Below are 12,255 nucleotides of genomic sequence, written 5' to 3'. Positions count from 1 at the left end.
CTTCAATATCCAGGTAATAGAATATTTAAATAAGAGATTGATGCGTGCAGAGACATCATATGTAACTTTATGAGTTGTTCAAAGTTTGCGAACATGCTATGTATAACTGCCATCGTAATATTTAACAATTTTTTTAGTAGAATGTCTTTATCACTTTTTTGTTTCTTTGCAAATATTGCTAATTTTTGTTAGTGCCCTTTGCTAGAAATTTAAAGAAAAGGAAGGAGATAATCATTCCACAAGCAGTAGTCAAGTATAATATTGAGAATAATATATTTACATGCATACCTATCTCTATATACACCTATATTCATTTGCTTATATACAGATAGGATATGTGATAGATAGGATGGGAGAAAAAGAGAAGAAAGATAATGGATCAATAAGGTAGATATTTGTAAGGACGAGCCTCCCCACCTATCATTCTAAAAGAGCTTTTGATTTCTGTTGTATCTCAAATTTGTTTACTGCATCGATAATTTCTTGTAGTTTTTCACCAGATACTACTCCACCTATATCATGAACTGTGAAACCGCAACGATGATCAGTGACTCGATTCTGTGGATAATTGTATGTTCTAATTTTATCTGACCTATCTGTGGTTGTCACCTGTTCCTTCCTTGCTGCTCTTTCTTTCTCCTCCTTCTCCTTTCTCTCTCTTTCTGCCAATCTCGCTCTGAGAATTGTAAATGCTTTTGCTTTGTTTTTTAATTGTGACCTTTCATCTTGTATAGACACAACAATTCCAGTTGGAATATGTGTTAATCTTACTGCCGAATCAGTTGTGTTGACGTGCTGCCCTCCTTTACCACTTGCTCGTTTTACATCAATTCTAATTTCATCAGGTTTGAAAGTTCTTTCATATGCATCTATTACTTTATCGGATTCATCCCCCATTTGTGGTAAAACAATAACTGCAGCTGTAGACGTATGGGTTCTACCCTTTGTCTCTGTATCAGGTATCCTTTGTACTCTGTGTACTCCAGCTTCATATCTTAATTTATCATAAGATCCCAATTCGTCAACACTAAGAATGGCACTAACTAAACCTGATCCACTTTCATTTTTTTGTTTTGATATTACATGGGACTTCCATTTCTTTTTATTAATATATCCCATATACATATTAAATAAATCTTGCGTGAAATTCATTGCTTCAATACCACCCACCCCTGGGTGCAATTCGAGTAAACACGGCTTTTCAGCAAAAGGATGTGATGGAATCAGATGTTCCAATAATTTATTGGAACAATCGTTAAATTTCGGTATCATTTTATCCAGTTCTTCAGTGGCTTCCTCTTTCAAAGTAATATCTGTCTCAATCAAATTCTGCAATTCTTCTACATCATTAAGCATAGATTTATAATTTTCAAACACCCCATTAATTAAAGAAAGTTTAGAGAATTCTTGTTGAGATTCTACACTAAATTCTTGCCCCTTTGATAATGAGTCTTCTAGTTCCAACAATTTCTCTACATATTTGTTTGCAGTGGAAATCAAACTTTTTGGTAGTATCCTAATTCTATCACTAATGTTACCACCATTATTAATATCAGCTACAGTAGAGTAAGTTTCCTCTCTTAACGTAAACCTTCCCAGCGGGAACTTTTCTAATCCTATAATATTATCAGATCTTTTATAACCATTCCTAAAAATTACAGGAAGCAGACGAGTAATTACAGTTGGGTGATACATTAACATTAATAATCCATCGATATGTTCTGAATCGTACTTCTACTTTATTTCTGTTCTATTTTATCCTTTTATTTAAATACATTTATATTGGATTGAACCAGATTTACTTCTCTTTCTAGTTTTATTTACAAGAGAAGGGAATAAATATATTTTATTTTAAGAGACTTAAACCACATACAGAATTAAAAGAAATAAGAGATATCCAAAAATTAGAAAATATGTATAGAGTCGTTATAATAAAAAGATATGGTTACTTACATAGAAATCACTCGATATATAATGAACAATTCATAAGAAAGAGAAACAGAATATATAAGACTCCATTTGTATTATAATATATCTATTTTTTTGTAAATAATAATATCTCCTAACCTTCTAGAATCCCAATGAGATAATGTATTGAAAAATCGTTTATATTCTTTGTACGTTCCATTCTCTTGAAAATATAAGCTCAAAAATTCTCTATTTAAATGTTCAAATACTACTAAATATTGAGGCCATATTCTATCGAATTCTTTAGATTTAACTGAGTTATTATTATTCTTCGTATCTGAAAAATACTTATTAAAAAAATTTGGAATATCATTATAAAAATGATCACTTTCATCCATATACTTTGATAACCTAATCGAAACATCTGTTGCATTTAAAAGGGTTAGAGGTGGTTCACAAGATATCGACCACAGATCTTTGATATCGTCCCTATGAAGATATGAATGACCTGGGGTTGAATGACATGGCATAACAAATCCAAGACTTTCAATTTCATCTAAATTATGTAGATATTTTATGACCTCAATAGATCCAGCCTCATGGCAATAATCGACTATGATAAATCCAATTGTTGAAATTAATGGTACAGAATAAATAATCCACCTTGGAATATGATTAATTGTTCTTAAGACCCCTAAAGTTGCATATAACAAAAAGAAAGGTTGAATTTGAAATACAAAACGGAACTCCTTATGAGGTAGACATGAATATATTATTAAATTAACTATAAGAGCCAACTTCATAGTGAAATGTGGGGATAATTTATAAAATGATGACTCTTTTTGACAATTGTTTGAAACAAAAAATCCAATAATGAAAAATGGGATATTGTAACCTAAAAGGATAGGACAACTTTGCAATATATGGAAATGCCAAGGTGCAACGCCATAGAACTGTGATAATGGTGTTGTAAAATTAAATTCAATAAATTTAAATATTGGGAATACCAACTTATGGTAAAAATGATAATCAATAATACAGTTAAAGATTAAAGCAATAATAAAATTTCTCATGACATAGTATAATAGTTGCGTAACAATTGAATATTGTTTATCTCTTAAAAGATTATAAAGTAAACTACAACCAAGAATAATCCATATAATACCATTACTTGGTCTCTGTAAACACGTGAATAAAGCTAAAAATAAAGACATTTGAAAGGAGAATTGCTCTAAACCAATGTTATTCCATTTCCAATAATATAGGGAGATGGAAGTTAATGTCATTTCAAATGAATTTATAAATGTTCGAGTGATAAAAAATCCATTAAAGAAATTTGTCATTGTTAAAATTAAAACAGTTTTAGTCACTTTCTCTTTGTATGTTTGATCCTTTGCAAAAGATTTTTTTTCGTAATTTATATGACATAAAAAGTTTGTTATAAAGAGGCACATATAATATTCACCAATTGCTGCAATAAGGGCCATTAAAATCTTGGGTAGATATAAGACTGCTTTATATTCTATAGCATTCCAACAATCCATATTTAACCCTATAAATTTATATAATGATTTCCATAAAAATATAGAGCGATACACAATTTCAAATAAAAAGGGGAATGCATAACTTCGGAATCCCTCTTTCCATTCCCATGTAATTGTTCCATAACCAAACGCTTTCCAATGTGCAGGTTCTAATGTTTGCCAAAACTCATCTGCTTGGAAATACGTCCTAGAAATAAGACTGTTTAAGAGTCTCCATAGAAACAGTATTCCAAACAACCACATTTAAGTTCCTGAAAATGTTTCCTTCTCTCGACAGCTTTCATTGAGAAAACATATACGTACATGTACCTATATATACATACATATATATATATATATCTTGTTATGTTTATGCATCATAAATTCACTAATTCTGTTCCATACATGGAATCGTTGTTAAAAATTGTATTATTTTCGTTGTTTCGTGTCGAGCCCTTCATCTTTCAGTAGTTCTGAAGTAAAAGTTAGAGAAATTACCTTAAACCCTAATAAATAAACTCCCCAATTTAGGGCAAAAGCTTTATAACCCTAAATAGTTTTTTGAAGAATATCTTTATTTTCTTTTCTTGCTTCTTTCAATAAAGCTGGAAATAAAGAAAAAAAAAAGAAAAAAGACAGTTCATCTTTTACTTCAGGCTTTTTTTTTTCCTAACAAAAAACATATGCTTAATCTCAATTGTATACAGCATTCATTCCAATACATAAAATTTGACGATCCATAACTGTCTAACCTCTGTCTAGTATCCTATTTTGTGCTTTGGAGTGCTGCTTTAGCAATTACTTCAACCTTTATAAATTATATATTTAGATACCAGGCGCTTTTTTATGGGATTCACACACTGTGTGTTAAAAACAGACGAATAAATAGACCACAGAATTATTATCATCTTGATTATATTTTCGAAGTTAGACGAATATGGTCGTTGACACTGCGTATTACGATCTTTTGGGCATCCAACCAACAGCTACTGCAGCGGAGATTAAGAAGGCATACAGAAAAAAATCTATTCAAGAACATCCTGATAAGAATCCTGATGATCCAACAGCTACAAAAAGATTCCAAGCTATATCTGAGGCGTATCAAGTGTTGAGTGATGAGACTCTTCGTGCTAAATATGATAAGTTTGGGAAGAAAGAAGCCATTCCAAAGGGTGGATTTGAAGATGCTGCTGAACAATTCAATGTTATCTTTGGCGGTGATGCTTTTGCGTCATACATCGGTGAGTTACAATTACTAAAAAATTTACAAAAGAGTGAAGAATTGTCAAATGAGGATGAAGCTGAAAAACAAAGAGAAAAAGAAAAAGAGGAAGAAGAAAAAAAGAAGCGAGAACAACAACAGTCTAATGAGTCACATAATCAAACAAAATTAGATGGTGATATTAAACATTTAACCATCCATGAAAGCAACAATACGGATCAAGACACTGACAAGGAGAAGAAAAAAAAAAAGACTAAATTAGAACAATTTGAAGAAGAACAAGCTATTGAAAAGGAAAAACAAATCGAAGCTTTAAGCAAGATTTTAATTGATAGACTTTCTATCCTAACCGAAAGTTCCTATGACGATGACTGTAAATTATCGTTTGAAAAAAAATTTGAAGAGGAGGCAAATCTATTGAAGATGGAATCATTTGGTCTTGATATATTACATACAATTGGCGACGTATATTGTGAACAAGCAAGAATATTTCTAGGATCACAAAACTTTTTTGGATGGGGAGGAATTTTCCATTCTATGAAAGCTAAGGGTGGTGTAGTCATGGATACCTTAAGAACTGTATCTGCTGCTCTTGATGCACAACACACAATGCAAGAATTAGAGAAGATGAAAGATGCCACCGAGAAGAACGAACCTATATTTGACAAAAATGGTATAGAAATTGAAAAACCAACTGAAGCAGAAATGGCTCGACAAGAACAGTTATTAATGGGTAAAGTATTATCTGCAGCATGGCATGGTTCTAAATTCGAAATTATGTCAAACTTGAGAGGTGCGTGTAAAAAGGTTCTTGAAGATCAAACTGTTGATTTAAATACTAGAATAAGAAGAGCTGAAGCATTAAAAATACTAGGTAAAGTCTTCCAAAGAGCATACAGAACTAAGGCAGAACAAGAAGAAGCTCAAGTTTTCGAAGAATTAGTGGCTGAAGCTACAAAAAAGAAAAAATCTTCAGCATAATGATTCTATTCTTATAAAAAGTTACCAATATTTTTTTTTCTTTTTCTTTTTTTTTTTTTTTGTAGTTTTGTTACCTGATGCATTATTTTAGATAAAACAAATATATTCGTAAAAAGTCGAATTCTGTCATTTGATTATTAGCATATTTCATCCTTTCATGTAATATATATGAACTTACATAATCTATAAGTATTTTATTCAAAATATCTAAATTAACGATTAAGATATGCAGGAACAATTATAAAGAAGATACACTACAATATCTATCGCCAGCATTTTGTTTTGAACTCTTTAATTATATAGTTTTTGACTTCATGGATTCTCAGATTCCATTGTAATGCCTATTGACACAACGTCTCAGTATCAATAATATTAGATTTCGAATTTTTTTTATTAGAAAAATAAAAAAGATTAGAAAAATTAAAGAGTGAAAAATATTGTCTACTAAAAAAAAAATTGATTTTGAGTGAATTAGATATTACGTAATGACTACCAGGCTCCTGAAATGTTCATATTTAAAATAGGAAATATTACAAATAATTCAAAAACTATCACTAATTATATGTTAGCGAGTATTAACTAGCTTCACTTATTTGATAACTTGGAATAGAGTAATCTAAAGTATTTAATAGTAATTAAAACAGTTCCCTTGTATACATTATACATATTTCCAGTACATCATAGCATTTAATTACAATGCTGAATTTTGGTGGTCAAACAAGAAGAAGAGTCATTAATTTAGGAACTAAAAATAGGTCCACTACGAAAAAGGATATTTTGCAAAGAGCAGAACAAGAAAGAAAAAGAAGAGCTGAAAATAGAGAGAAAGAAGAAGCAATCAGAACCATCCAGAAATTCATAAGAAAAAGATTAGATCTAAAAAGATTTTTATATAGCCCAACATGTGCCAATTTAAATACAAGACAACAACTAGCATTGATTATACTTTTTAAGTCAAAATTATTTGCTTTTGGGATGTCTGAGTCAGATCTTAATAATGCTTTGCTCAATATACAAAACTCTTGCCAATTATATGAAAAACCTTATAGCAATAATGCTTTGATTGATATATTAGGCCATTTACAGACTGAATCATGCTTAATAAATATATTAAGGGGTATTAATTTACGATTAGAAATTCTGAATATGGATTTATTTATTAACAATGGGGTGATTCCTTTTCTAAAAAATGTTGCAAATAAAGGAGCTCTTTCATCAAATAGTGCAGAAGCTCTCTGCCAATTTTTATCATTACAAAAAATATCTGCTTCAGATCCTTGGCTAATAAATTTTTTAGAAAGTATTCAACCTGATTATAATTTATTTTGTTCAATTGTCAAATATAAACTATTTCCAAAAAATTTTCAAAATTTTCACAATGGCAGTTTTCTTCTAAACAATATGTGCTATATCTTAGTCACTATGAAATCCAAAGTGTCTGATGAATTCTACTTCATGGTATTTGACATTATTAACCATTTAGACAAAGCGACTTTTTGCTTTTTAAAATATTCATCACTAACTCTAGAAAAAAGTTTTATAGAAAAAATATTATCATGTACTTCTCTACAAGACAATGCTCCGGATTTACCACTCACAATTATTGACAATCTTTTACAAATTAGCAAATACTCTGAGAATAGAAATAATATTTTAATGATCTTATTAGCTAAACAATCTCTTAATATGCTTCTATATGAAAGCCTTATGAAGTTAAATCTACACAATAAGAGCAATATTACATCGATGCCACCTGCATATAGAATTACAAAAGATTTGACAAGGTTATATTTACAATTCGCTACAGATGCAGATTTACTTTCTAATTCAACGCGCTCATATTTGTCATTGCCTTTGGTAACATTATTAACCAAAATATTAAAAGAAGTTACTTTTAACACTCTCTGGAATTCAAGGTCCAATGAAATAGTGTCGATAGGTAAAACTACCACACAAACAATTGATAATATATTATTTGATATAAAAGATGATTTATCTTTGTTAACTCAATTATATCTTAGGGACTCAAGAGGATATTTCTTTTCAAGAACAAATAAAAGCTTTTGGTGTGCTACTGATGAGTCATTTATTGATACTAATATATATCCAATATTAATTCAGTATGAAGAGTTATTTCAACAGGAAATGAATATAGGTATTAGTTCAGATATCTATGAAAAGAGAAATGTTGTGTTAGAGAAATTATTGAAAGAGAAATACCATGGAATTATGTCCAGACCATTTAGAAAGTTGAATATTTTAATAAAAAGTCCATTTTTTATCCCATTTAATCAACGTGTGGATTATTTTTATTTTTTGATTGAAACTGATAAACATGCAATGGGTTATGATAATGTAATGAATTTATTAACCAATGAAATATTGCAAGATGCTGCAAGACTTCCTATGCATGGTGGAAGCAGATCAGCTACTATATCTAGAGAACATGTGTTGGAAGATGCTATGGATGCATATAATTATGGTTCCGATTTAAAATCGAAGTTATCTGTAACTTTTGTTAATCAATTTGGTAGAGAAGAAGGTATCGATGGTGGAGGTGTAACAAAGGAATTTTTAACCTCCGTGATTGAGGAGGGATTCAAGGATGATTCTAAATATAAACTTTTTAATACAAACGAATTACACGAAATATATCCTAAAGCTATCACTGATCAAGAGTCATTGAAAATTATTTTGTTTTTAGGGAAAATAGTTGGGAAATGTTTATATGATCACATTTTGGTGGATTTAAAATTTGCAAATTTTTTCTTGAAGTTGTTATTAATCGGAGTTGATCACTTAACCATTGATGATTTACGTAGTTTGGATCGTACACTATATGATAATTTAATTTCATTACTGGATATGTCTGATGAAGAACTAACTGAATTAGATTTAACTTTTGAAACCATGAACATGTTTTATCCAGAAAAAATAGTAGAATTGATTCCTAATGGTTCTGAAATGAAAGTTAATAAACAGAATGTTTTACAGTATGTTTGGAAATTAGCCCATTATAAGTTAGTTTCAATTGCAAAGCCAGCCAGTTATAAATTCTTAGAAGGATTAGGTAGCATCATTCCTCAACATTGGTTTGGTATGTTTAACACTGTAGATTTTCAAATGTTGATATCAGGTGGTCATAAGCCTGTTGATATTGAGGATCTAAGAACTCATACTGAATATGGTGGATACGATGAAAATGATTCAACCATTAAATATTTCTGGGAAGTTTTAGAAGAATTTAATGACAAAGAGAGAAGAGATTTTTTACGATTTGTGACATCAGTGCCTCAAGCACCATTAAAGGGATTCTCTGCTTTAGAACCTAAATTTGGGATACGCAATGGAGGTAAATATGAATTAGACAGATTACCTACTGCATCCACGTGTGTGAATCTTTTAAAACTACCAGATTACGGAGATAAAACAGTTCTGAAACAAAAGTTATTATACGCAATTAATGCAGGAGCTAGATTTGATTTATCGTAATATTACCGAAATTATTATATATATATATATATATATACATATATATGAATGCATGAATACATAGCCTAACGAATTGCATAAAATTAGACAACCAATAGACTTATTAGAAAGTTTCAACACTATTAGACAGCTAGCAATTAATGTTATAATCTCTCTATGTGAATTGAAGCTAATATATTTTGAAGAGGGAGGCACTCACTCCTACAAATCAAATACGATAGGGGCCGTGGTTCGAATTACCTCAGTCTCAGAATTTTGAAAAAAAAACTATTTGAAACTTTTGTTTTTTTTCTTTTAACAGCTAAAAAAAAACAACGGATATTAAAGATAGAAAGAAGAAAGAAAAGCTTTAATTGAGTGTGGTAACATAATCCTGACTTGCGATTCGTTTTATATTTATTTCGTCACAATAACGAAGCTGAGATCAGTCGATCACAATATATATCGAAACTTAATAATTAGTAAAAAATATAAGATCTACAACGATCCAAACCAAACTTTTAGTTATTTGTTTATTTGGTATTGCTTTACATTTTAAATTTTATTTTTTATCTTCATTTTTGTGTTTGCGTTTGTGTACTTTTATTATATTTTTATATTTTTATAGATAGAGGAGAAACTTATAATAAGTTAAAGGTTAATATATTACTATACACAAATTACTGTACCTTCATATTTTTTCGTCATTTCTATTTCTATTAGTACTAATAATACCAATTTTATTTAGATATCGATACCTATTTTTTCTTTCCATATTCTTATCCACATTAATATTCTTTCTAAACATAAAACTTGACCAGATTCAATATATAAAAGATAAAAGCTTTAAATAGAAAATAATATAAAATAACTGTTGAATCAAAAAAGAAATAAAAAATGTTTCAAAGGAATAATAGGCTTTTGATAATTTCTACAGTATTATTAATTTTTCCAAAAAATATCAATGCTTTACCGTCTCCTACTAACCAAGAAGTGGAAGTATATGTGGATGGAACTATGGTTGATATAATACAATACAATGAACCGGCACAAAATAATAAGGACACAAAATCGGGCTCGATAATCAAGGATAATGATTTAGTTTATCCTGGACTACCCTTTGATAAGATTGAACAACCACAGTACGAAAATGAAAGCCCTAATGTATATTCAATATTATTCTTTATTGGATCTATTATACTAATTATTTTTATTGCAAATCTTCTCCTCTGGGTTATTAGAACTATAGCGAATGTCTTATCAATATATAGAAATAATTATCGTTTGTCTTTGTACGAAAACGATATGGAACAACAGAGTCAGGGCGATTTGCTGAATGATACAGACATTACAGAGACAGAGAATTACGATCCATGTTTCACGCAGATGAATATGACAAGTACAACGACTAGTGATTCTAGGATATATAAAAAAAATAAGAAAGCTTATAAATGGTCTGTTTATTTAGATGATCCTGGAAAAGTGGTTTCTAAATTGGTATTATTGTCACCAGAAGAACAATTCTATTATCACCAGGGAGAAGAATATCTTAGAGAGAATCCCCCTTTATTAATAGCTAATAATAATACTTATGATTTAAGAAGTAACATTGACGATCCGAATGATCATGATAGAGAAAGAAACGACGGTTCATCTGATAGAAATGATAATGTCTTTGATCCAGTTATTAATGAACAAACAATACAGTACATTGAAGATGAAGGTGCAGCCGCATGGGAGTTTCGTCCTGATCCAAATTTACCAAATGATACTATTTTGGTAGAAAATAAAACTGAAGTTATCTTTTTAAATAATAATTATGATGCATCAATCATGACTACATTACCAATCCCATGTATTAACAAAGTTTATTATTGTGAATTTAAAATATTTGAATGGAATAACCAGCAATCAAACAGTGGAGATACCATGGATGAATTAGAGGATAAACAAGTGGAGGGATTAATATCATTTGGTTTAGCCTCATCTCCCTACCCTTATTTTAGATTGCCTGGTAGACATCACAATTCTATAGCATATGACTCGAATGGTGATCGTAGAGTAAATACATCTTTCCCATTAGATGAATCTCTAATATCGATTTTTCCTAAGTGTGAGAGAGGTGATGTTATCGGTGTTGGTTATAGAACAAGGAGTGGTACGATATTTTTCACTAGAAATGGTAAAAAAGTTAATGAAAAGGATTGTGGCGGTCATATTCGTGGTTGGAAATTCAAATACCTTTATCCGTGCATCGGTGCGAATATCCCATGTAGAATCCATGCCAATTTTGGAACCTTTGGATTTGTATATATTGAAGCGAATGTGAAAAAATGGGGGTATGCAAGAATCACTGGAATGAAACTGCCACCACCATCTTATGAGGAATATAAGCAAGATACTTTAATAGAAAGTGCAGGAGAAGACGATGATAATGAAGATATTTATTTACTAAACGATGCACATGAAAGGATACACACCGATAAATATCACAATGGGGAGTTAAGAGATGCAACTGGAAAATTACTGCCTCCACCTCCTGGATTTGAATACAGTACATCTCCACATAGTATTAACGAAGAAATATCCATGGGTTACCTGCCATCTGATCCACCAATATATGATTCATCATTAAATAAAATTGTTGTCAACAAGGAATCTAATGGTGCTATAATAAGAGAATCACCGATGCGTACGCTGATACGTAAACTTATTTCAAGTACTGGAATGAACCATTATTCAAGCTTAAACCAACATAAAGGGAATTATACGGAAACCAGTTGTCTTCAAGATTTAGATTATGAGTATGATGGAATGATAGAACAAGATCTTGGTGATACTCATGCAAGTGAACTAGATGAAATAGAAAATAATTATGTAGAGGATGATGATGAGGATGAACAGGACAGAAACAATAATGATTATGCCACTTCAATCGAGCCTCAACGTATGATGGAAATTGAACAAAACTAATTGAACATATATCTCGATAGGGATTTTATCGGGTATTTTTATTTATATACATGGTTATATAAACATAAACATAGATATAAATATATATATATGTGTGTGTGGGAATACCATATAAATTATAAATTTCATATTAGTTGTGATTTTCCATTACGGTATGTCTATCAAATTGATAGAGAT

At 30.3% G+C, this 12,255-nt stretch overlaps 5 protein-coding genes across 5 annotated transcripts; 3 read left to right on the top strand and 2 right to left on the bottom strand.

Annotated features, from left to right (window-relative positions):
• Window positions 1–420: 420 nt before the first annotated feature.
• MRF1 (Mrf1p) lies at window positions 421–1,701 on the bottom strand (the record flags this gene model as incomplete). Its single annotated transcript, XM_064858629.1, has 1 exon — window positions 421–1,701. The coding sequence occupies one exon, from the start codon at window positions 1,699–1,701 to the stop codon at window positions 421–423; it is 1,281 nt and encodes a 426-aa protein (XP_064714452.1).
• Window positions 1,702–2,024: 323 nt separating this feature from the next.
• GPI10 (putative glycosylphosphatidylinositol-alpha 1,2 mannosyltransferase) lies at window positions 2,025–3,695 on the bottom strand (the record flags this gene model as incomplete). The annotated part of the gene is made up of 1 exon (XM_064858628.1): window positions 2,025–3,695. The coding sequence occupies one exon, from the start codon at window positions 3,693–3,695 to the stop codon at window positions 2,025–2,027; it is 1,671 nt and encodes a 556-aa protein (XP_064714451.1).
• A 673-nt stretch (window positions 3,696–4,368) lies between these two features.
• On the top strand, window positions 4,369–5,634 carry DJP1 (Djp1p; the record flags this gene model as incomplete). The annotated part of the gene is made up of 1 exon (XM_064858627.1): window positions 4,369–5,634. One exon carries the CDS (start codon window positions 4,369–4,371, stop codon window positions 5,632–5,634), a length of 1,266 nt encoding a protein of 421 aa, XP_064714450.1.
• Window positions 5,635–6,330: 696 nt separating this feature from the next.
• On the top strand, window positions 6,331–9,126 carry HUL5 (ubiquitin-ubiquitin ligase HUL5; the record flags this gene model as incomplete). Its single annotated transcript, XM_064858626.1, has 1 exon — window positions 6,331–9,126. One exon carries the CDS (start codon window positions 6,331–6,333, stop codon window positions 9,124–9,126), a length of 2,796 nt encoding a protein of 931 aa, XP_064714449.1.
• An 876-nt stretch (window positions 9,127–10,002) lies between these two features.
• EAR1 (Ear1p) lies at window positions 10,003–12,078 on the top strand (the record flags this gene model as incomplete). The annotated part of the gene is made up of 1 exon (XM_064858625.1): window positions 10,003–12,078. The coding sequence occupies one exon, from the start codon at window positions 10,003–10,005 to the stop codon at window positions 12,076–12,078; it is 2,076 nt and encodes a 691-aa protein (XP_064714448.1).
• Window positions 12,079–12,255: the final 177 nt, after the last annotated feature.

Source organism: Arxiozyma heterogenica (assembly GCF_036370985.1).
Source record: "Arxiozyma heterogenica strain weizmannii chromosome Unknown scaffold_18, whole genome shotgun sequence".
Taxonomy (NCBI): domain Eukaryota; kingdom Fungi; phylum Ascomycota; class Saccharomycetes; order Saccharomycetales; family Saccharomycetaceae; genus Arxiozyma; species Arxiozyma heterogenica.
Note: the sequence above shows the minus strand (reverse complement) of the source record. Positions and strands in the feature narration are given on the sequence as shown.